Source organism: Microcaecilia unicolor, chromosome 11 (assembly GCF_901765095.1).
Source record: "Microcaecilia unicolor chromosome 11, aMicUni1.1, whole genome shotgun sequence".
NCBI lineage: Eukaryota > Metazoa > Chordata > Amphibia > Gymnophiona > Siphonopidae > Microcaecilia > Microcaecilia unicolor.
This window is the reverse complement of record NC_044041.1, coordinates 71,328,679-71,354,504: the sequence shown is the minus strand read 5'-3', so window position 1 is coordinate 71,354,504 and position 25,826 is coordinate 71,328,679. Positions and strand designations below refer to the sequence as shown.

The following is a 25,826-nucleotide window of genomic DNA, read 5'->3' as shown; positions in this document are numbered from 1 at the left end:
AGAGTTCATTATCGATCAAACCAGGGTTGAAAAGCAGTCCTTTAAATCTTCCATTACACACCTTCACCTTATTTTGTTAGACTAATAATGGGCAGTAATTCGTCCCGTGTCAATTTGATAAAAACCCCACAGTTTACAGGTCCTTTCTTATCACCGAGCGCCCCCACATTTCCTTTCCCAAAGACACAAACTCACCCAGAAACCCCAGGCCGCCGCACACCCACGCGAACACGTCTCCTCGGTCAAACTCGGTACACCCGCTTCCACCAGATTAAAAGCACGAATGCTGTTAGCTTGCCAAAAAACACAAATTTGAATTTTATTACTGTACGGGAGGAGGAGCTGCTCAGATAATTGGAGTTACAACTGTCGTTTTGGACACAGCGAGTATAGCATTTAAATTGAGAAATCCCCTCTCCCCAGCAGCCACCATGCGTGTGGCCTCTCCAGTGACTCACCTGCTGTCACACAGAAAAAAAAACTATTACAACACCTACCAGCACCTTCCTCTGCTGAACGCAAAACCTTCGTCATAGGAACTCTGCTCGTGCAGCTCTCACAAGACGCCCACACTTGAAATCGATCAAAAGCCCAGGTCCGTAGACGCAGCCAGCACCATATCGGCTCTACACTGTGCTCCCATCTTGGGTACATCAGCAGTTTGAAAAAAAGACCTCCCCGGACTAATCTGAAGATATCGGTTGTTTTTGCAACTCCCTGCCGGTTAATTTGCAGCAGCTCCAGCAATCCCCTGCTGACATGTTTAAATGGTGCATTGAAAGCCCCACTAGTATGCCCGATGGATACAATGAAAGGTAAGGAGAAATAGAAGATTTTTGAAAATGCATCGGAGGAAGGAGGCAGTGGGTGCGTCAGAGCACCACTCTGACCTGCGCTCCCGCAACAAAGGAAGTTTGTGCTCCGTGGGGTCTGCTTAACTGCTACAGCCCCCATCCTGTCAGCCACCTGCATCCCGGCATGATGTGGTGGTGATGACCTCCTTGCGGCTCCTGTGATAGCTGGGAGCTGCCCACAGGGGGGTGGGGTGCAGGGCAAGGTGGCACGGCGCCATGTTATCCTCGGCTACCATGCACTGAGGTCCTTCACCTCCCCATTGCATTGGGAACTTGGTTCTGCAAGTGTTTTTAGACTAAGTTGGGAAGCAGGAAATCTCTCAGATTTGACCTCTTGTCACTGGCTGGTGGTTTGGCATTCCCAGATCTTGGTCATGTCCATTTGGCTGTGGCTTCTGTCTCAGGTTTGGCATCTGACAGTCTGTAGGTTTGTTTTGGGTTTTTTTGTTGTTGTTGTTGGTATAAAACTTCTGTGGATATATCTGTCTGGCCATGTTACATCAAAACAAACCCAAAGGTAAAAACTTGCTGCACCATATGCCTGGAATAGACTTCCTGAGCCGGTACGTCGAGCTCCATCTCTGGACATCTTCAAATCTTGGCTAAAATCCCACCTTTTGATGCTGCTTTTAACCCTTACTCGCTTGTTCAGTACCTGTGTTTTATCATTCCCACCTTAGTAATTCCCTTATTTCTTATTTGTCCTGTCTCTCTGTCCTAATTAGATTGTAAGCTCTGTCGAGCAGAGATTGTCTCTTTATGTCCAGTGTACAGCACTGCGTACGTCTAGCAGCGCTATAGAAATAAGTAGTAGTAGTAGATAAGTAGTTAAAACCCCTACATATAGTCCAAGCAGAAATCCAAGAAGTAGGGGTAGACAAAAATCTTCATAGCCAGAAGTCTTTTGTGCCAGTGTTGGCTTTTCATCATTTGCCCGTCGGATCTTCTGGGTAGTTGCTAACCACCAGTCCTGCCTCTGCATGCTGCTGCTGTTTCTTCAGATCTTCACTCGCCTTGCTGGACCTGTTCTTGTTAGGCTGGATTTCCATCATCCCTCTTGGCCCACCTGGACTTCTGCTGCCCATCTTTGTCTCCCTTACCTTACCTTTCCCTCTCATTCTGCTCTCCCGCCCTAACTATTGAAATGTAACTGTGTTTTATTTTTTTGGTTCATTGTAAGCCGCTTTGGGGCTGCACACCTGTGGCAAAAGACGGGGTATAAATGTCCTAAAATAAATAAGACTTTTTACACCTTTCCTAGATAGGTCAAAGTGGTGTACAGACTATAAAACAAGAAGAATGCTATTAGTAAAAGGAGACGGACACAAAGGCATTCATTCACAAAATACAATCATCAAGGGAGGCTGCTGGTTGGCCAACCACAACAGATTATTGTCCAGGAGAAAAACACTATGATGATGGAAAAGCTGGTTAAAAAATGTTTTTAAAGGAACCTTTAAAAGGTTTAAAAAGAGGCAATGCACGTAATGAGTGGAGGATAGAATTCCAAAGACAAGGGGCTAGAAAAAAAGATAGATTTACTAGTTGATTCATAGTGGGCTGTTTGGGTGAGGGAAATACCAGTCAGTGGACATCCTAGGAGCAAAGCTGTCTAGCAGGAGTGTAGGCAGAAATTGGAAAGATAAGAGGGGGCACACCAGTGAAGTGTTCTTAAAAGCCAAATATAATACCTTAAATGGGATGCGCCAACAAATGGGAAGCCAATGTAAAGATTCAACAAAGGAGTACAATGATCATATCGAGATGGCATTACAAAGAAAACTAGCCACAGTATTATGAAGCGTTTGGAGCTGTTTAATTCTCACATAGCAGCATAGACTACATTGCAGTAGTTTGTGTGTGTGGACTAGTGTGTAGTGCTGGAGAATCCAGAATCTTCTTCAAAGGGTGTAGTTTACAGAGAGCCAAGAATCCTGATTAGAGGACTTATGGAAGGAAAGTGAAGAAAGAGGCCTCGCAGCAGCCAACAGCCTCCTTGAACAGGTAACGGTGCAACTCTCCCCAATGCCAAAATGTGCTAATCAATTTGTAGTCTGATAATGTCAACTATTTGACCCAGACTGTACTTCTTGATAAAAGCCTGGCTCCAGGTTTTCATGGTGAGGGGTAGTTTTTCTAATGTGGTTGGGTTGGCGAAGGGTTAATATTTGTACTTTTTGATTTATGAGAAGGGGGAAAGGTATTGTGCCATTATGGATTCCTTTATTTCATGTCCTGAACTTGAATTGATGTAGCATGTAACTAAGTAGTTAAAATAAATTAAATTCATTGGTCCGTGAAGCAGGACAGATCTTTTTGAAACTGATGTTTTTAGGATAACTTTGGGCTAGGTGTTGTATTCAGTGCTGGAGCCAGTGCGCACCAGCTTTCAAGAGCTTTGGGGGGGGGGGGGGGGGGGGAGGGTTAGGAACATTGAAAAAGGAGGACAGATTGAGCAGTCTGGGTTTTCCTTCCATTGCTTTTCTGGAGCCATATGGTAACCCTGGGGGGGGGGGGGAATATTTTTTAATTTTGCGAGCCACTTGTTGCTCCACATCAGCTGGTGCAGGAACGACCCTCCTACGCTCCTGTGCAGTCTCCACTCTCGATACTGAAAAAGTGACTGCCGTAAGTTTCAGCGGCAGTCGCGCAAGACTGCTGTGGGAACTCAGGCACCCATTTTCAGTACAGAGAGTAGACTTCATGGGCAGGAGCATAGGATTGCTGCTGACCACTGGACCACCAGGGCTGTAGGCCCAGGGAGGGGGTTTTGATAAACATGCTGCACAACAGTTCGAAGGAGAGATGGGGGGGGGACAAGCTGCATGAGTGAGACGAGGGAAAGAAGGAGGACATGCTGCTCATGGTGGTTTGCGTTTTTGGAAATATATATCTTCACTGTGTATAGAAAATGGCTTTCTTGGGAAGTCTTGTGTTTTTGTGGCCCCCTATTTTGTATCAGTTGAGGGTCTGTCCATGTTCTGCATGTGCGACTGAGGTGAAAGATTGTGCTGGCATGTAGTGTATGTGTAGGAATTTAACAGTCCAACTTGTTCCAGTTTCCCAGTACTGGGTATATTGGTATATAGGGTGAGAAAGTTTGATACTAAATCATATGTCAGATTTAGTGTCTGTAAATTTCTCGTTAAAAGAATTAGCAGATTGGCATGAATAGCAAACATAGGTTGGCTACAGTTACAAGAGTGGGGCAAAAATCAAAAGCATTCTGTGAAAATCAGTTGGCCATTTGGAATTTTATGTTTTAATATTTGTTGCTGCCTAAACATATAATAGTTATGTACATATCTACGGGTGGGTTTTTTTGGAAGACAGTCTGTTAAACATTTACTGGCACACCACTGATTCAGTGTTTTTGTTTTAACTGTGTGATGGAACACCCAGGAGATAGCTGCAGTTTTATTCCTTTCTAGATGAAAAGTGCAGTTCTGAAGGGGCTGTAAAAGATTAATCATGGAGTAGACTGCACGCCAGCTTATAATTACTGTCTGCATGTGACTAGTTTCTATTTAAATCCTCGGGAGCCACTTGAAGTTTGTTCTTAGTATAAGGCTTAAAACAAAGCTGCTGAGAATTCAAACCCCAAATCCATTTAGTTGGAGTAGATTCTGTCACCCACCCAAACCATGTGCACCTCAACTCACCCAGAATTGGGGGGGGGGGGGGGGGAGACAGGACTTAGCTTTAACACATGGGAAACGATGCGGCTTTGTGATGGGGCATCGCTTGCATTTGGTGAAGGCCTCACTGAATTTCCTTTTAAGGCAGCCACTGCTTTGTTTTTTAAATGAGCAGTGAAGTCTTGAGTTATAAGTTCTTGACCTACCCTTTCTTGTGCACATGACTTCAGAACATAACCCAGAGATACCAGTTACCCAGTTCCAGGCTGGAGATTTTGGGACAGTCCTGGTTTGTACCTTACATCCCAAAGCAGTGTGGGATTTGTAGTGCTTGATTTGGCCCATTGAAATCGGTGCTGCAAGTCCCATCATGCACCAGGATTGGTTGGTCAGAAATCCAGGACTGTGCAAAAAGTCTCCAGCTTGGAACTAGGTAGCTTGAGGCCTTCAAGAGTAGATAAAATATGTACAAACAGATCATTCCATTAGGTTCTGGAACATGGCAGAGTCCAAGCCTTAAATCTGTTACTCTAACTTCTCTTTACCTCACAGCTGGCTTTCTGAAGTCACTGCTGTCATAGGTGAAGCTAATCGAGGACAGTATGCAGTTGCATTGTGGGGCACTTGGCCAGCCCATCCATGAGATCCCCTGGTGGTTTGAAGCAGACAAGCTGAAGGAGGACTTTTCCAAGCTGTGGGATGGAGTATGAGAGAACCATGTGACAATCAATGCCATCTACAACCTGTGGGCCACCTTGCTGTTTCTGACTCTGGCACGTATGAATGTTGGCATCAGCAATGATCCTGACTGCAACCACCTGTCAAGGAAGCTCAAGATTAAGTGGATGCATTCACAGGCTCACATAATCCTAGATTATGAGTGCCTGCCACAGGGGCTGTACTGGAGTTGCCGGGTGTTTGCCATGAAACCCGCTTCTCCTTCCCTGTGTCATCTGATCTTTGGAAGACTTATTAACACTCCTGTTGACCATGTAGAAATGGTCCTCCATCTTTCACCCTCTTAACCTTTCCCTCCTCCACTGCAGTCCTGGTCCAAAAATGTGTGCAGCTTAATGCCACAGGTCTTCGCCTCTTCAAAATGCAGGAACTTGGGTTTAATATGCCACTTTTGATCCAGGACCCACCTTGCATTTGTCCTCTGATTAGCTGAACCTGCCCTTGCTTTCACCTCTGACCTTACGAATGCCTCACCTCTTGTAGTATGTTTGTTTGTTATTACGGTAGGTAAAGTCAAACTAAGTTTACACTGTGGGTCCTAAAAGCTAGAGGGAAGTAGGAGAAGATTCTTGCTGCTAGGATGTCAATGCTAGTCTTTAAAAACATGGCATGAAGGTTTTGTCAGCATTTAAAATGGGCACTTTAAGGAGAGAGCTCCAGGATTTCATGGTATCAGCTGTCTTAAAAAATCCAATACAAATATTGTAATGTTGCTACTTTGCTGTGTGTTCTGTTACATTCTTAAGTGGCACCAAAGAGATTCCAATTTTTTTTTTTGGTAATCAACAGAAATAAAATAAAACATGGAAAAGAAAATATGATACTTTTTTTTATTGGACTAAATACATTTTTTGATTTAGCTTTCGAAGGTAGCCCTTTGTCAGATCAGAAATAAGCAAATGTTGATGGATGAGTGTGTGTGTAATATATATATATATATATATATATATATATATATATATATATATATATATATATATATAGTGAAACATCAAAGCATTTCAGTGACAGTCTAACAGGATGAAGGTGGGTTAGGTGAGGGACAGGGAGATATGCATGGTGATAAGAGGGTGACAAAGCAGTAGAATTTTATGGTTTTATAATGGGCTAATGGGCATTATCCTATATAATAATGTGCACCTCCATCTGGATGCCTGGGTTCGTAACACACTTCCCATTGGTCCACCCTGGGGATGACGTCAGAGAGCGGACCAATGGGAAGTGAGAGGGAAGGGAAGTCAGCACCAGCCACTCTCTGTCCCCTCAGAGTGCAATGATGACCTGGGAAGGGAAGCCAGCACCAGCCGGCGGAGGTCAGTACACAATCCCCCCCCCCCCCCTCCTTCCACTCCCGTCCGAGTTCCACCGCCCCGCACCTCCCTCCCTCTCTGTGCCCTCCGAGTGGAAGCAGGACGTGTGTGGCTGCCCCTCCCCTTCGTAAGTGCCGGCTGTTATTTAAAACTTCTTACCCCGTGGTCTGCCGGCAACAGTGAAGTCGAGCAGGCACGGCACGGCGCTTCAGACTGCCTTCACTTCTGTTTCAACTCTGCCTCTGGTCCCGCCCTCATTTCCTGTTTGCGGAAGGGCGGGACCAGAGGCAGAGCTGAAACAGAAGTGAGGCAGTCTGAAGCGCCGTGCCGGCTCGACTTCACTGTTGCCGGCGGACCACGAGGTAAGAAGTTTTAAATAACAGCCGGCACTTACGAAGGGGAGGGGCAGCCGCACACATCCTGCTTCCACTCGGAGGGCACAGAGAGAGAGAGGGAGGGAGGCGCGGAGGTGTGGAAATCGGATGACGGGGGTGCATGGAACGGGAGGGGTGGGTCCTGGAACTCCAAAGACAGAGACCAAGGGAGGGAGAGCTGGAACTCCGAGGACAGGGAGGCAGGAGGCCAGCTGCAACTGTGAGGAAAACCTTGCTAGCGCCCGTTTCATTTCTATCAGAAACAGGCCTTTTTTTTACTAGTAAACCATAAAATTCTACCTCTGTCACCTTATCGCCATGCATATCTCCCTGTCCCTCACCTATCCCACCTTCATCCTGTTAGACTGTCACTGAAATGCTTGATTACTTTTATGGACTAACACGGCTACCACATCTCTACTCAATTTTTACGTTTCAATAATTTTTATTGATGATGAGCACATTAGACAGGACTGTAACAATTCAAATATGACCTTTTGAATATTATAACATGCTTGTAAACATAAATCAGGCAACTTTTATCATCAAAGATTTTACCTTTTCTCCCTCCCGCCCCCCTCCCTATGGCCTATAGTTCCCAGTAGTTGACAACCCAGCGACACAAACAGCTGGACACAGCAAGTGTCTTAATAGGTTACATAATATAGTGCATTAACCAGACAACAAGTGGTCCTTAGTCTTTAGTCGTTAATCCTACTGTCATACCCCCCCTCCCCTTAGTGAGCAGGACCAGATTCCCCTCTGCTAAACTATTAACCATACCTTCAGGTTAACCTTAGTTGAGACGTAAACTACGTCCCCTGGGGCTCAGCTGCTGTAGGTACGGGGCCCCAAACTTGAAGAAATAGCTTTTTACGTTTAGCTGATCGCTTTGAATCGCGAGCTTCCCATGTAACCAGGAGATGTACCTGGTTTCATCTCTACTCAATTTTTATTATTTTTTTTTGGAGGAAGGCTGTATATAATCCAAATGGTTGCCTTAGACATGATGATAAAAGATGTGGAGTAGAGAGGTTCAGGTTGTTGTTGTGCCTGAACCCTAAGATTGGACAGGGTTTATGTTCAAGAGAAGGTTCTAGTGGGGGGGGGGGGGGGGGCAGTGGAGGAGCAATTCTAGGCAGGCTGTTAATGCCAGTTCTCTTGTGTTGGTCTAGATCCCCTGATTATAACCAACTCCTCGGAGGTGACCTCTGGCAGCGACCTGCTTTCTTGTAACTTAATAGACCCTCCATCGCCTATCAGTGGCCACATATGGATGAAGGGGGATAAGGTCCTTGTGAAGGACAGTAACCCGGGGACACTAATGACATACAAGTAAGTCTTTTGTAATTATTATATTTTCTTTTTTTTTTTTTTTAATTGTACTTGGATGTATATATCTATAGTATCTTAACGAGATGTGTACGAGGTTGCCTAGATTGGGCCCATTTTGATTCTTGTGCTGTCTGCCACAGAAGTGTAATTGAATGGGTCATGGCCCTTGTTACCCAAGTTTCCTGGGCTTTATGCTCTTCACTTGAGAAAGGTGGGACTTTGCATGTTTGCTTTTGGTGCTGATTGTTACAGAATCTCCTGCTGAGAGACCAACATAGCTTTGCCAGGACACCTGCTGGGGATGGCTTCCTCTCATTCTGAGCAGGGTGTGCTGACTGGGGCCATGCTGTGTCTGTTCCCCTCCTTGTTGGTTTGATCTTGGCAGAAGGTGTCCCTGGAATTTTCCTGTGCTTTGGTTTCCCAGCTTCCAGAGAGCTAGTGAGCAGGAAAGCAGCTGGCAGCATGTTTTCAGCCTCATCTGTGGGGGGTCACCTTTGGCACACACCCAGTGTGTGAGGGAGCAGATGTGATCAGCTAGCCACTGAAGAGCTAGCCTGGCCTTTCATAACCTCAGTTCAGCACTGAGGGAAAACAAATATTTCATTGTCTTCTGAAGGTGCTGGGAAGCGGGCTTCCTGTACAGGATTACACATTTTATTGCGGTTATTCAAGACTCAGAAGAACCTAAAAACTGTTGGGTCTGAGGTTTGTTCTGCTCAGCATCCTGTCATAGTAACATAGTAGATGATGGCAGATAAAGACCTGTGCGGTCCATCCAGTCTGCCCAACAATATACGCATTACATGTATGTGATACTTCATATGTATACCTGGTCTTGATTTGTCCTTGCCATTTTCTGAAGCCTGCCCAGCACTGTCCTTGTTCTAAAATTTCTGAAGCTAATGTCGAAGCCCCTGGAAAGCTCTATTCAGCCACAATTGGAGCACAGACTGTAGAAGTTTGCCCAGTACTGACTTTGCTTCCCAGTTATTGGTGTTGGCTTCCTAATCTCCGCTAAGCTTTCTTGAATATATTCCTTCTAAACAGGATTCCTTTGCCCCAAGAGGGAGAGGGGGTTCGAGTAGACAGACTCTTCCGGTTTCTATTAGGTGTGCCTTAAATGAGCTCATGATGTCCTGTGGGGTGAAGGATTTTTTTCTGTTCTTTTGCTAACTTTTTTTTTTTCTTAGCATGCACCAGAAATTTCCAGTAGTCAGTCTTAGACACACAACCTGCAAAAAGCAGTAGATAGCTCCTCTGTACAAGTCGTAGGTGAGGCCGAACTTGGAGTATTCCCTCCCCCCCCCCCCCCCCCCAAATTGCCATACATTAAGTAGGCATACAGTGGTTATAGAATAACACCTAAGTGTGCTTATGTGCATAACTTCACACCTATCTGCAAGAGGGGGTATGGATGGGTCATGGGTGTGTCTAGCAATTACATGTGAGCCTTATACTGTCAGTTACCCGTGAGCATTTACACTGCTGTTGACATGGCAGCAATAAAATCTGGAAATTCAAATCAGGGCTGTAGCTGGTTAAGTTCAATATTCAGCACTTAACCTGGTTGTGGGTTACCACATAAAGACCCAGTACGTGAATGTAACTCACCTTGATCTACTACTCAGGAGTAACATAGTGGTTAGAGCACCAGCCTTGGCATCCAGAAGTGTTTGGTTCAAATCCCACTGCTGTTCCTTGTGATCTTGGGCAAATCACTTAACCCTCTATTGCCTCAGGTACAAAATTAATGTATCTGGATGTAACTCACCTTAAGCTACTACTGAAAAAGGTGTGAGCAAAATCCAAATAGATAAGATAGAATGGTCCTATTTCTGCAGTTAACCTGGCCACTTAAATTCTGAATTTTGGCACTTAACCAGCCAAATGCCCCCAAAATAGTTGCTTTTCAGTTGGATGCTAACTGGTTATTTTCAGTGGCACTAACCAGTTTAAGTAATGCTGAAAATCACTGGTTAATCTTGAATAGGCAACTTAACGAGCCGGGAGCCATTTCTGGCCAGTTAAATTGCTTGGAAAATACTGATCCTAAAGTGTTGTCATTCTGCCTCCGTCCTAAGTTATATTCTTCTTGAAACTCTCACTTTACAGATGCCTGGAGTGGCTTGGGGATTAGGTTAGGACCGGACTCTACTGTCTTTTTTGCAGCACCTGGTGGCACTAGCTCTGGTCATCCTTGATCTGTCTGGCTTGGCCGCTTCAGTATGTTTAGCCTCCAGTGTGTTAGAAGCAGTTTTTCTGGTTATGTTAAACTTTATACGCCACCTCTTTTATTGATTGAGATTAAGTGCCTTTATGAAGATTTACCCAAGGTGGTGTACAGCAGGTAGAGTTCAACATAAAGCTTACAAATTTTAACAGCATAACAATAGTAAAAATGTGAAATATAAAGAAATACAATAAATGAGGTATACTTGAAAACAGCAAATTGAAACCTAACAATTCTGCCCCCCCCCCCCCCCCCCCCCCCCCCCCCCCCCAGGTTGCTTTTTAAAACCTGTTCTGCCTAACTGGGAGTACAGTCTTAAATAAAACAAGGCCTAAAAACAATTAAAGCACCCCCACTCCCAACCCCTTTGGTACAAGCATGGTCCCCAGTCTGTTCATAGGTCTGCATGCCATGTTAGATGTAATGTGATTTGTGGTCTTTTTTTTTTTTTTTTTTTCCCCATTCCCCCTCCTCCCCACATCACATGCCTCAATTCTATCGCAGTTTGGGCTCCTTTAACTTCACAGGAATCTGTTCCACAAGTGACACTCCTTGGCTGAGACTGAATAGTCTCATATCCTCTTTTGACTGCCCCTCCCCCATCCTCCTCTTGTCTTTTCTCTTCAGCTGAATCGGAGCCAGGCCATGGATATTTTCCACTGTTTATTTTTCATTCCTCTCCCTTTCCCACACCCTAAAAACAAAACATACATAGTTGGGTCACTGCTGCGGCCCTCCTAGGCTAGAGGCCATGTGCCCTGGCTCTTTTTTGTAATCTTGCATCCATGAGCCCTGATGAGGCCATCTAGGGGTCATTTCCCCCTCCTCGCTGGACATTGCCCTTGCAGGAACAGCAGCCCTGGTTGACTCAGGTGCTCAAGTAGTCCTGAGCTAAGAATCAAATTGGAGACTTTTTTTTTTTTTTGTCCCCTGCATGGTATGAGCCACAGGCTCAGTGTTCATCACACTTTTCCCTTCACCTATAGAAAGGTAGTCTGGTCTCCCTCATTGTACTCGTGACATGTCTTTCTGTGACCTCAAGAAATACTGGCTTTCCAGAGATTATTGATTCCGCATTGACTTTTGAGGAACAAGCATCCGATGTAGTGAAAAAATCTTTCTTCCATCTGAGGCGGCTTCGGTCAGTTAGAAATTCAGTAAGTAAGGACTCTCTCAAAACACTGACATCTGCGTATATTACTTCACGTTTAGACTACTGTAATATTGTATATGCTGGGATTACTCAAGCCAATTTAAAGCGATTACAAAGAATTCAAAACACAGCAGCACATATGATCTGCAGGGCCCGGAGGGATGATAAAGTAACACCTTTACTGCATCGTCTGCATTGGCTCCCAGTTGAAGCAAGAGTAAAGTTTAAAGCTCTTGTTCTGACTCTCAAGGCCTTTTACATATTAAACCCTAGTTATCTGTCCAATTTAACAATTCCTCACACCACTATGCGAACGCTTAGATCCCTAGCAGATAACAGGTTAGTTATTCCCCCTCTTGCTAAGGCTAGATGGGAATCTACACGAGATCGGCTTTTTTCAATTTGACCCCTTCCCTTGGAATGGTCTTCCACAGGAGATCAGATTAGAGAAATCCTATATCCATTTCCGAAAACTTTTGAAAACCTTCTTCTTTACAAGCTATGTAGAACAGAACTTAGCATAAGAGATAAGGTTAAAAAAAAAGGTAGCTTAACTGTATATTAGATTTTTAATTTGTATTGATTTTATTGTGCAGTTTATTCTGATTTGTTGTGCTTTCCTGTCCTGAATGGAGTTACTATGTTCGTTTGTTTGTATACATTAGTTGTTTTTATACATATGTAAACCGTTCTGTTTTGCAGTTGCAATAAGATACGGTATATAAATTAACATAAAATAAATAAATAAAATCTTACATCAACAGGTTACCTGGGATGTGTGGAACAAACTGGTTACCTTGAAATCACTGGCAGTTACAACCTCAGGCTCTCTTGCCTGTTAGGTGACTGCTAGCATTTCCCCACCAAAAAAGGATTTGACCCTTCATGCAAAGCGGCAACCATGTTTTATAAAACAAAGTCCTTGACCTTCTCCAGAGTAGATTCCATAATGGTGGTTTAACTCCTATACTGGCAACTTGCTCACCAGTCTGTGTGGAATGGTGTCAAAAGCTTGACTGAAGTCCAGATAAGTCACTTCTTCTATTCTGGTCTCCATCAAAATAGTGTTTCCCTTTTGGTGGTATGATCTTTAGCCCACTTGAAGGTTCTGCACTGTGCTTCTGTTCAGTTACCCACCACTGATATTAAGCTTAATAAGACTACAGTTTTCCATCTGGGATTGAGTAGGTGACAAGTGAATGCTAAATCTGTCAACATCAAATTTTTCCCTATTCTAGAATCTATACAGAATATAGAGCTTGGATATTCCACTTTCAGCTTGTCATACAAAACAAATATATATTCAAATTCTGGTGTCACCTCCATAACATAAACAAATCCCTCTACTGCCATATAAAACCCTGCAAATAATGCTACTCAAAACTGTGAATGGCTGACCTGCAACATTTCCAGTTGGGGCAGGTGGCAGCAGTTAGTATTGAGGGTAGCTGGGAAGTAAAATAGGGGCCAGTTATGAGGATTTTGGGTACCTTACTCTTAGTATATTTGCTCTCTTCAGCTTTCAGGCACAGACTTGCTGTCTATGCCAAATATTTGTTAACACCTCCCACCTCTTGGGGGAAACCTCAGTTGAGAACCACTGGAATACCCAAATCTCTGCAAGAAAGCTAGGGTCTTTGTCCCAGTTCAGGAGAAGGATTAGTGGAGGAGTGGCCTAGTGGTTAGGGTGGTGGACTTTGGTCCTGAGGAACTGAGTTCGATTCCCAGCACAGGCAGCTCCTTGTGACTCTGGGCAAGTCACTTAACCCTCCATTGCCTGCCGCATTGAGCCTGCCATGAGTGGGAAAGCGCGGGGTACAAATGTAACAAAAAAAAAACCCCCGCTAAGGCCATAGTGAGTTGTGAAAGTAGAATTAAGAACCAGGTTATTTTTGTGGTGGTTCTCGGCTGTGCTGGAACGAACTCTGTTTCCAGCCCTTATCAGGCAGGCAAGCCCCCAGCTTGCTTATGTACCTGCGACGATCATATCAGGATGAACACACACTTTAAACCAGAAGGTGGCCCTTTTGAGGCTGTGCCAGTCTTCAGGATGGTTAGGATGTAGTTTGATAGGGAGGGAAGGTGAGGAAGCTGCATGTTCTTGCATGTCTTTTTTTTTTTTTTTTTTTTTTTAACTTTTCCTTCTGTCTGCTTCTCATGGCCTGTTTTTCTGTTGCAGTATCTCTCAGGTGAACAGTGAGAGCTCTGGGGTGTATTACTGCATCTTCCTCACTGATCCAGAGGTGAATGGAACCATCTATGTGTCAGGTAATTGGGGCAGCAGAGGAGGGAGTACCCCTAAAACATCAGCCAGTACTGTTTTGCTTCTGGTGTAATGAGGCATGTGGCTCCAGCCAGCTGAATGTGAGGAAACCCTCCTGCACTGGGACCAGTGAAGCAGAGTTCTTTTATCTGTGAGAGATTGGTGGCAGTCAATTTTGAAACAGGAAAGCACCTTGCATCTGAGATTAGTATAGGACCAGCGTGTCTGGCTCAGAGCCCCTGCACAAATACTTGTGGTGATATGCATGGAGCTAAGTTTTTATTTTTTTTTTTTTTCCCTGAGTCGCAGACCACTACTCTTGCAGTGGTGAAAGCAGGGGAGGTATCAGCCTGTTGCCACTCAAGCTACCGATATGTCACTGCTTTTGTCCCCTTCATTTGTAGTTCCTCCCCATGGGATGGCATACAAGGAGACTGAGGCCGGGAATGAGGGGGACGTTGGAGTGCTGACCTGCAAGTGCAATTCCTACCCTCCTGTGGAGCACTGGACCTGGTACAAGCGAAGTAGTGATGGGGTCCTGGTGAGTGGTTTTATTATAAATGTGAGCTGTGGGTCTATCTCTCCTTCCTCATGGTTATATATTCATCTTTGTTAGTCTGCATATACTTTTCATATGTCCCTCTGGGTGTCCATCAATGCACTGCTTTTTTTATTTTTTTTATTGTTACACTGCCTTGCTCCTGATGAAAAGCAGCCAGCGAAATCAATAAACATTAAACATTGTTGGAGCCTGATTGCCTTTCACAGAGGCTAGGAACTAGGTTCCCAGCATTAACTGGAATATTGGAGGCTTTTACTTGTTTAAAAAAATAACTTGCAAAAGCAAGTGGATATCTGGGATCCTGTGGGCTGGGCATTCAGAACATTCTGTGCTGGGAAAGAAACTCAAGGGTGTATTTTCATAGGATTAGGAAGCCTGTGCAGCTTTCGGTTTCAGGTACCAGTGGAACCCCTTTGACTTGGAATTGACCATGGGTAGCACCAGAGGGTGCAGCATCTTTCAGGGAAAGAGAAGCATCCTACCTGCTTCAGTTTTGTATAGAACCAGCAGAGGGAATCTGGGGCTGGTAGGTTTTATCAGGTGGAGGCTGACTAGTTTCAATTTTGGCTCTGGTGGTGAAAGAAGGCCGGAATTCCAATTCGGCAATGTTCAGTTTTGGCTGAAAATGTTTGTGCAATTTGGCTGGAACTGAAGTGCCCCCTCCATCCAAAACCACTGATGCCCTCCCCAGGCCTACTTTAGACCACCAGGACTCCTAACTAGGACAGGAGTGATCACCAGTTGCTCCTGCCCCTGGTGTGTCTGCTGTCAAAATGGTTGCTGGGACCTTTAGCGGCAGTCTCGGCATTCGTTTTGATGGCAGGAGTGGCTGGCGATTGCTCTTTTCCGGTTAGGCCACTAGACCACCACGGTTTAAGGTAGGCTTGGGGGGAGGCAGCTGACAGGTGGTTCCAGGGAAAGGGTGACCAAAACTGCTTTTTTTTTTTTTTTTTTTTTTTTACCCTCCCCTCCCCCCCCTCCCCCCCCCCCCAAAAAAAAAAAAAAAAAATTTTCAACCTAAACTGCAGCTGAAATTGAAAACTCAACTTTGATTGTGTGAATGTGAACCAGTGAAGGCCGCTGGGGATTCAGTACGTGCATTCTGTATCTCTCTGCTAAACCCACAATATCAAGCCAGAATACAAAAAAATATAAGACAACAATATATTTCCTAGCAGTCTCCACACGGACTGCAGCTGATGAAAACAAACTAAAAACCACAGTGCTTTTACAGTGGCTGACTTTGCAGCTGATGGCACAACTTCTACCGGGGAGGGGGGCGGCTAGGAGGAGCTCTGTCTCTCCAAACTGAAAACAAGACAATGCACATACTTTTGGCTTCCACTGAAAAACACATAATCCTTCTGCCTGGTTTTGGCCAAAAACAATTTGGGGCCGGCTTTGCAACTGTACCCAAAACTGAAATTCAGTCAGCCTGTGTAAGGGAGGCTCCGGTAGTGGTGGACGCTGTATGGGAGGCAGGGCCTGGCTGCTTTTGGTCAACTTCTATCAGTGTCTCTGGTTCTTCCCCAGACACTGGTGGTGAGCGACGTGGATGAAAACTACGTCGTCAAGTCCAGTGGGAGCAAGACCGAGCTGCGCATCAATAAGCTGGATATGGAAAAGGACCAGGGCGAATACGTGTGCAATGGAACCAATTATCTAGGCAGCACAGGTGCCACTGTGAAGCTGAGAATACGCAGCCGACTGGCTGCGCTTTGGCCATTCCTGGGCATCGTGGCTGAAGTGGTCATTCTGGTCACAATCATCTTTATCTATGAAAAGCGGAGAAAGCCGGATGAAGTCCCTGACGGTGAGGCCTGGCGCTGTTGGCGTTCTCTTCCAGCTTATCAGTGTTAATGTTCAGGCATGCGGGTGAGGGATATTTGGTGGTGGTATTGGCCATATTTATTTTAAATTAACCGTATAAATACCATGTTTTTGCCCCCTTGCGGTATATCGAATGTCTGCAAATACATAAAATATTGTGATGGGGTAAGCGAGGGCTACATGTCATTCATACTGTAAAATTAGCACATGCTTAAGTCACTCTGGGTATCTCAGCAGACAATATTGTGGGACTTTGGGGGGGATGTTTTTGATTCAGTAGTATTTTCCTGCACTTGTGTTAGAGCCAGGACCAAGATCTGGTACCATGAATCTCATTCACGACAACGTGGGATTTTTTTTTCCTACTTATCTCTGCCATGGGGCTCTGCTCAGTCAGGAACCTGCATTCCTGGGTCCTTCATCTGAAATCTAGTCACTAGATGTTGACATTGTGTGATTTCCACCCCCACCCTCTCCCTCTCCAGGCAGCATGCCCAGCTCCGGTTGGCACAGGGAGCAGAAACCTGCCCTGAAATTCAAATTTTTTTTCTGCATAGTACAACATTTGCCACAGGGGAGCAGACCTGTGGTCCTGATCTTTAATGGGAAAGGAAAGGCAGAAATCTCAAATTTTGTGTATTCAAGGCAGGTGAGTGCTCTTTGCCTGCCAGATGCTGTTTTTCTGGGTTTTTGGTTCCCCTCCTCCTGCCCTTTCTCTGGTGTACTGGAGCATTGCAGAATGGACAAAATGTTTTCCATACACTGTGTGTGTGGCAGTGGTGTAGCTTCGTGGGGCCACGGGGGCCTGGGCCCCCATAGATTTGGCCCTGGACCCCCTCCCTCCGTCACCTACCTTTGCTGGCGGGGGACCCCAACCCCCGCCAGCCGAGGTCCTCTTCTTCCTTCGTTCTGTACAACGGTGCAGGACCAGAACGAAGGAAGAAGAGGACCTCGGCTGGCGGGGTTTGGGGTCCCCTGCCAGCAAAAGTAGGCGGGGGGGTCAAGAGGGTTGGAGGGGGGGGGGCTAAATGTGCCCCCTCTCCTCGGGCTCTGGACCCACCGAAGTCTGGCTATGTCCCTGGTGTGTGGTATGGTTCAAGGACTAGGGCACTATTCCAGATTGCAAACTTCTGGGGGTAGAAGCACACTGGCATGGAGCAGGAAAGTTAGAAAATGCCATCTGAGGACCACTGACTGTTGCTCAATATTGGTTGAACAAGTCTCCCAGTTGGTATAAGGCGCTTGCCAGGCAATGGACCTGCCCTGTGGGTGCCAGGGCTTCAGTAGCAGGGGAAGCTGGATGGTTTTTTTTTTTTTATATTATTTAAGGATTGAGAGATGTCTAAAGATGTTTGTATCTATTTACTTACCCCCTTTCCTTTCTTTTCTTTTCTTTTCTTTTCTTTTCTTTTCATGTTAAAAAGAAGACGACGGGGGATCTGCACCATTGTGAGTATTCCTTCTGTACCTAGGGGAGCCCTAGTAGGACCAGGGAGTCACTGTTCCAGGAAGATTATGACATGGGGGATGGTGACAGGTTAGAGAGAGAAGAGAGGGTTGGTGAAGGGTGGTTCCATGGTAGTGATGGGGGTGTTTGGAGCGAGGGGGGCATGCCTCATGGCAGGTGTGTTGAGGGTGGTGATAATGTACTGGGGCGGTGAGTTGTGTTAGGTAGTTGTGATGGGGATCACCTTGGGGGGGGGGGGGAAAGAATGGCTCTTTGCATAACCTTTACACTCTTCCTCATAGGAAGAGCAATACAAGCATGAACCACAAGGAAAATATTCGTCAGAGAAACTCCAACTGAGTAGCACCAGAATGGTGAGTAAAATCTACCTGGCCTAGAAATAATATTAAACCCCACCACTTTTCAAAATTCTTACCCAATGTCCTTTCTCCTCTTCCAGGTGACCTGCACCTAGAAGCATGAACAGAAGTCTGACAACTTTCCTTTTCTCCAGTTACCCCCCCCCCCCCCCCCCATATCTACAATGATGGAAAGTAATAGCCAGGAAGCTCTATCACCTATGTGGAAATGAGATGTCTGCTTGGATTTGGTGTCTACTCCTCCCCTAGCTTTACTGGGATTTGGTGTACGTGTGTTAAGAGCTGCTTTTGCTGTCTCACTGGCTCAGTGTGGCCAGTCACTGGCAGTCTTTGTCCTCTTGTAACATTAGCTCCAGACAAGTGCTGCATCCTGCAGTCTCTGGCTCTTAGCTTTGTGTGATGGCCATGATTGGCAGCTCACGGCTTTTAACTTGGAACACTTGCTATCCAGCTGACCCAAGCCTTCCCCTAGATGTGACCTTTCGAGGGAGATCAGAGTCCAACCTCAGATGTACAGAGGAATCTAGATGGAGTAATAATATCTTAAAATCTTGAGTCAGCTGGAAGGCAGGTGACCTCCTTTATACAGAGGGTCTGGGGGAGCAGCCTCTGTGGTACCACTGATGCATGTCCCTTCTGTAAAAGGTTTAGTACTGAGCCAACTTAGTTCATCCCCCTCCCCCAACTCAGCCTTTCACGTGCCATCACAATGCAGACTAAGCCAGGGCTTCACACTTGAGGATGCAGAAGAGAACCTTTTAGGCATGTTTAGGTTTGTGAGGTGAAAACAGATGATGGAAGCAGCCTCTATTCTGTCTGCAGTAAGTATCTCCTTCCCTTGTGTGTCTTGGAGACTTGTGCTCTGTAGTGTCCTTGAATTAATGCAGATTTACCTGTCTGATCATGTACACAATAAAGAAAACATTTCCATTTTCTGAAGTGTGTGATGGATTGAGCCATTCTGTGGGTCTCTGGCTGCTTCCATTTGGAAGGATGTCTCCTCAGCCTCTTGTTTTCTAATAATTTGCCCTGTGAGAATGATTTCCTCTTGTCATGTTAAATAGAGGAGTATGGTAGCCGTGTTAGTCCACTCTTAAGGTTATCAATAGAAATCAAACAAAATAAAACATGGAAATGAAAATGATACCTTTTTTTATTGGACATAACTTAATACATTTCTTGATTAGCTTTTGAAGGTTGCCTTCGAAAGCTAATCAAGAAATGTATTAAGTTATGCCCAATAAAAAAGGTATCATCTTATTTTCTTTTCCATGTTTTATTTTGTTTTCTCTTGTCATGTTGTAATCTCACTACAGTAACACCTCAGAGCAGCACTGCACACCCTGTAGCGAGTATCCTTGACAAGGTCGCTGTAGCTCATGAACTGCTTCAGACATGCCATAAAAGAGCTTTATTTAGTTCTGAATGTTTTGGATACAGGATCCCTCTTGAGGTGAAAGGATCTCTGGTTGAAGTTGCCGGTGTCTCTTCCAGCCATGGCCCTTAAATGGAGGAGACCTGGACAGCCTGAGTGTGCTGAGGGGGAGGGGAGATCCTCTGCTGGCCAGTCTTGAAAACATTTTATCCTAAGTGGCACAGGGTGTTATCATGCTGGGTCAGACCAAAGGACCAAGTCAAGCTTCTCTGCCAGTCACGTGCCTGGCAGCATATTAAAGAAATAGATCCATCCAAGCAGTGACTTTCTTAAGCAGATGTGGCTAAGAATAGAACTAACAGTTCAAACACTTCTTAAATGCATCTGCTAAGTGCCTTGACTCAATCTTCCACCAATAAATTCCACAGCTTGTAAGCTCAATGATTAAAAGAAAAAAACAACAACAAACTTCTGTTTTTGTTTTTAAAATGAGTTTCCTAGAGTGTCCCCTTGTCTTTTACTGTTTGAAAGGTTAACGGTCATTTATTGTGTTCTAGACTTGTCCTCTGTTCAAGCTGAAAAGTTCTAACCTGTTTAATATTCAGAGGGGAGCCATGCCACCCTTTTTTCATTTTGGTTGCCCCTTTCTGATTTTTGTAATGTCAGCTGACATGCTCCCCTTCCCCTACCATTTTCAGTTCTTCTCCCTTCAGCCTTGTGAGCAGGAACCTTTTACGATGAAACTTGTGGTTGAGGTGAGTCATCTTAAGGTGACACTAATGCAGTCAGATGGACTTACTCCAAGTTATTCTAGATATACCAGTATCCATACTTGTGCATAGCATGCTGAGTTTGGGTGAGAGAGCTGTGTCAGGGTCTCATATGAAGCATTGCTGAGAAATCACTGGAGCCAATATTCCAAATGATTTTAAGAGGGCAGGAGCCACGCTCAGCAGGCCAGCTGCCAATATTGAGGAGTACTAGTGAATCTTGGTACTAACTGGCCATCTCTAATCCAGGAAGGATCTGGAACCTATGGAGGTGCCTTTCTTGCTGTCCTATCTGCCTGCTTAGCACTGAATATTAGCGAGCACCTGCATATGTGTCTGTTCCACATGAACCTTTTTTTACCACAACATCACTTTGTATTTGTTCATACCGGAGTCGGCGAACGCCTCTCTGGTACTATTTAAGCCACATTGAGCCTGCAAGTAGGTGGGAAAATGTGGGATACAAATGTAGCAAAAAATAAAATAATTTCAGGTCCTGGCCTGTTACTGCCCGTGTCCCTCTCTCCCCTCCCTCCTCCCCCAAACAAAAAAACCCCCACCCATGGCCAGATTTGCTTCTGGCTCTTCAAATCCCAGTAGGGCCTCCTAGAGCCTGTCTTAACTTTATTGGTCCAGTGGTTAAGTAGGACAGAAGTGAACCCCACCTGTACCTGCCCCTGGTGCCTCCTGTTTAAAACCTCTAGTAGTGGTCTTATGTTACTACTACTAGGATTAGCTCCTAGGATAGTAATGTAAGACACCAATGGACATTGCAACTGCAGTTTTTAAGCAAGAGCTACCAGGGGCAGGAGTGAAGGGTGTTTGCTCCTGCCCCATTTAGCCACTGGGCCACCAATGAAGTTAGTATGCCTGAGGGGGGATTCTGATATTCCCTTATGCAGGTCTTGGCTGCTATTCTACCAGGATCCACATAACAGCCAGCAGCTATCTTGTGCCAGACAGCTTTGGCCAGTGTTGAGTTTGTGGAGCTAATTTAGCTAGTGATGGTCAAGAGCTTAAAACGCTGACTTGCCAGCTGAATAGCAAGGGGCATAGGAGCCGACTCTGTGAGTGCTTAAGCACCCCCAAAATTGAGAAAATTCCTTGTATGTGTCCAGGAAGGGGTTATTTCCATTAGGCTTAGCACCCCCAAAAATTTTGAAAAGTTGGCTCCTATGGCAAGGGGACTAACTTTCCTTTCTGGAAATGGCAGCCCTAAGTAATATTTTGTGTGCTAGCAGGAGCCAGCATTCTTCTTTCCAGTGGGGTAACACAATTATTTCTTTGCAGCCTTGGAGTTTAATGAACATATTCTGAAGTCCTTGAAGATGTCTAATATCATTTATGTACAACCCTTGGAAAAGAGCACCTTCCTATTCTGCTGTGTCTTTAACCCATGTTCTAGTTCCTCACTTCCTCTGTCTGTGCTCATCCACTTCCCAGTTCTGTCTGCCTTTATCCCCTCCCCAATCACTCATCTTATTTCTCCATATCCACCCTTTTTGTATAGTTTACCCCCCCCCCCCCCCAAAAAAAAAAAAAAATCCACTCTCATTTCCCTTACTCGCACCCTTTTTTTCTCCATCGTTTCTCACTTTCAAAGGTCTGTCCTCTTACCTGTAAAATTCTGTCCCTTTGCCTCCCAACCTTGCCCCAAACTGTTCAGGTCCTTCAAAACTATCTCCCTATTTATCTGCATTCAGTCTTGGCCCTCACAGAAGCTCTGCTGTACAAAGTTTACCATGCAAGGAATGTTTGCTTTAGTCTTGTAGTCAGTCTAAAGCAAATGTTTATGCATAAAAGGGGTTTTCTGTGGCTCTAGCATGTGCTGTTAGTAACTATTAGTATTGTAATGAGCATTTGGGCCAATGCACAGCGCCAAAGCACCTAGCTTTTAATGAGCTAATTTTACAGCTGCTCTGGAGCTGTCACAGAAGAGGGAAGCACATGGGCAGCTGCAAGGGCTGCCTGTGTGTGCTTCCTACCACTTCACCCTCCATCTTAAGATTTCCTGGTTGACCCCAGCCCTCCCCCTTCCTTCCCTTTCAGAGTTGGAGGCATGAGCAATATCTCCTGCCTCTTGGCCTACCGAGAACAACAACAACAAAAATACCCAGCCCCTGCCTTCTGCATTGCACTAAACACCATATAAGGACTTATATGGTGCTTAGTGCATCCCAGAATGCACTGGGCAGGGACTGGGTGTTGCCGTCTTGTTCTAGGTAGGCCTGGAGGGAGGTTGCTCCTGCCTCCAACTTTTGAAAGGGGTGGGGATCAGGTCCACTGGCCCACTATGATGGCTTTTATATAGGGGGGGCACCAGCCCTTTATGGTTGGGGTCTGGGAAGGGATGTAGGGTCCACTTGGCCACCAGGGAATTTTTTATCTTTAATTTTTTTTTTTTATTGGGTAAATCATTTACAAACTTGAACATCAAAATATTACATTCAGGTAAATAATCTTCCCAGCTTTATATATGTTCCTCCCTCCCCCCCCCCCCCTCCAACTCCACCCTTCCCTAAATGATAACCCCTCAAATAATACCAGTCAAAAAGGTGATGAGAACATCTCTTAATACAAAATATCTCCCCCAATTTCCTCTAACTCGTTCCATCCTTCTGATGCAAGTCACGTGTATGTCTGAATAATCCCAAAACTAAAAAAAAAAATTGGCCCTTCCAGCATCCTTAATAGTGACTTACATCGTTCGGGATGTGTTAGAGCTATTATTCCCCTAGATATGTCCAACCCTACCCATCCCCCACAGGCTGAAATCCATCCTCCTTTCTTGAGTGAATATGGGCCAGGACCCCCTGAGGGAATGTTTGAGCGGGGGGGGGGGGGGGGGGGTAGTCTTCCACTCAACCACCAGCCCTTTGACAGCGTCAGTTGCAAACAGCGATTGATACAAGGGGATCAGTGAATATCATTTGCATGTGATCCCCTTTATAGATTAGTTGCTGTTTGTAACCTGATAATTTTTTCTAGCTGCACCTGTATTTACCAGATGCCATTGTGCATCGGTCCCTTGGTCCCAGCTCGATGTTGGTTCCCATTATCCTCCCACCTAATCCAAGCCCTCCCCTATTATAGTCCTTGAATTGTCACAACCCCACCCAAAGCCTGAGCTCCCACAGTCCAGCCATTGTTAAGCTCTTCTGCTTAAGTTTCCCCCCATGGTCCTAGTCTCCAAACCCGAGTCCTGCTTTCCCTATGTCCTCCATTTCTGTCATCTTGCCTTTCTTCTCTAAGCAGCCATTTGCCCTGCCTACCCTGTATATTTTTCTTTCATAGCTGTTTCTGCTCTCCCTTGCCCCAGCTGAGCTTCCAGTAGGGTGACCCTCCTCTCTTGCACCCATTGTTTTTTTTCCTGCTGCTGGCATGATGGAAGACTTTGATCAAAGCTAATAGTATGCCTGGGCTGGTGGTGGTAGATGGAGGGTGTTTTGGGAGCAAAAGCAGCAACTCTGCCACTAGGATGGGTCAGTGAGGCAGGCTTCTGCACCCTTCAGGTTAACTGCCTTCAACCCTCCTCTGCTAGGAATTGAGTCCTCTGAAGCTACAACATTAATAACACTTAACCAGCTGCTGAGTGGGCTGGACTTTAATTAAGTGCTTCATTACTGCTGCACTGAAATATTTCTTAAGTATAGGCTCTTTTATATGGAGTGAAAGAACAGAGAGGAAGAGAATCGGGGCTAAAGCTACACACAGGCAATACTTCCCTCTCCCAATCTGAGTGAGCTACACTAAGGGTTGTATGCCTTCCTGCCTGCAGTTCAAGGGTCATGATGAACAATCACAAGGCGGAAGATAAGAAGGAAACCTGAGAAAATACTGCATGGGTGGTTTGATGACTGGAATAACCTACAGGCAGCTACAGCAACTGACCAGGTTTTGGACAGCACTGGGATAAGAGCAGCTACAGGGAGCAGGGGAGAGGTGTTTGGCTGTACTTGAGTGTAAAATGTTGGTGAGTGAGGATGCTAGCTGCTGGTTTGTGTGGTGACCTGCAAGAGTAGCTATGATTACAACCCCCATGGTACAAGGTTGGATAACCATGGAAAAGCAGGCACCCATAAGCATGGAGACAATTGTTTAAAAATCTTAATAGTAAGACACAAGAGGATGGCTGGGAGTTGGATTACTTCAGAATTGGAGGATGACCAGGTAAGCCACTGGAGATGATGGAAAGTAGCATGGTGACAAACTTTAGGCAGGCCTCAAGTGAGAAGGGCAGTGGTACAAGCAGGCTGTATATATAAAAAAAAAAATAGGTGTAGCTGGTGTTTTAAATATGTGGCTTAATATATCCCTTTATCAAAATAGGGCGTTTGCTGGACAGAGTTTATGGGCCTATTGCTCCTCTATTCATCCCATCCTCCACTATGTCCCTGCTTGTGACACTTTACAATCTGAGTTAAGACTATAAATCACCTATGGCTATTTCTGTCATTTTCTGATGCCTTCTTTGAGCAGAGGAGTAATAGCCTAGGGGTGAGAGCACCAGCCTTGACAGGCAAGGGAGCCTCCATCACTCACATACCACTGCTGCTTCCTGTGATCTTGGGTTAAGTCGCTTAACCCTCAGTTACTTCAGGTAATTAGACTGTGAGCCCTCTAAGCACAGGGAACTACCCAGTGTAGCTCAATGTAATTCACCTTGAGCTACTACTGAAAAAGGAGTGAGCAAAATCTAAATATTCTGGATAAGGAACTTTTGGTTGCAGAGAATGGAACATGGTGCCTGCAGCACTGGAAGAGAGTGCTGGAGAGAAAAGAATTTTAGGCCCAGATGAAAATGCAGGTGCCATGTTTGCCTGCACCTCAGGATCAGAGCTGGTGAGGGCATGAAACAATTTGCTTGCTGGCACGGATCACTAATTGCATGCAAATGAAGGTCTCCCGCATTCCTCCGTTATGATCAGCGGACAGCATGCCAAAGAAGGGCGGTGCTCCTGCTGCCAATCCTACACCAGCTCGGAGCTGGTGTTGGGGTTTGTCAGCAAGGAAGGAATGGGGGAGACCAACAGAAGAGGTTTGACAGGTCTGGGATTTTTTCCTGGCCCTGTCCAACCTAAGCCCCCACTAAAGAAACACTAAAACCTCTGGTGCTCTAGTGGGAGTACTAGCCCCCACCCCAAACACTAAAAAGACCCTGGCCCTCCACACCGGCACCCACCCGCCTACCTCATAGGTGGAGGAGGGAGGGACTAGCACTCCCTCCTCTGTGGGCACCTCACAATGGCAGTGCCCTTCCTGGTGCATCCTGGGATGTACTGGGTCAGGGCTTAGGAAGTTGAGCCCTGCCCAGCACATCCCAGGATGCACTGTGCAGCATGTTGCCATTTGAGGAGGTGCCCATAGAGGATGGAAGGAGTGCTAGTCCTGTCTTCCTCCAGCTATGAGATAGGTCTTGGGGGAGGGGGACGTGTGGAGGGCTAATGGTCCCACTGGACCACCAGGGTCTTTTTAGTGTTGGGGGGGGGGGGGGGGCTTAGGTTTGACAGGTCTGGGCTTGCTTTTTTTTTTTGTGACATCCTGGACCTGACAAAGCCTAATCCTCC

The 25,826-nt window shown here is 45.6% G+C and overlaps 1 protein-coding gene across 1 annotated transcript in view; it reads left to right on the top strand.

The window, feature by feature from the left end:
* The window catches only part of BSG (basigin (Ok blood group)), a 35,680-nt gene extending 16,631 nt beyond the window's left edge, over positions 1–19,049 (top strand). Inside the window, exons 2-8 of the mRNA XM_030217641.1 lie at positions 8,090–8,249; positions 13,812–13,900; positions 14,300–14,436; positions 15,991–16,270; positions 17,712–17,736; positions 18,037–18,108; positions 18,195–19,049. Of these exons, the coding sequence (XP_030073501.1) occupies positions 8,090–8,249; positions 13,812–13,900; positions 14,300–14,436; positions 15,991–16,270; positions 17,712–17,736; positions 18,037–18,094 (749 nt within the window). The 3' untranslated portion in view covers positions 18,095–18,108; positions 18,195–19,049. The remainder of the gene's footprint in view (positions 1–8,089; positions 8,250–13,811; positions 13,901–14,299; positions 14,437–15,990; positions 16,271–17,711; positions 17,737–18,036; positions 18,109–18,194) is intronic.
* The last annotated feature ends 6,777 nt before the right edge of the window (positions 19,050–25,826 follow it).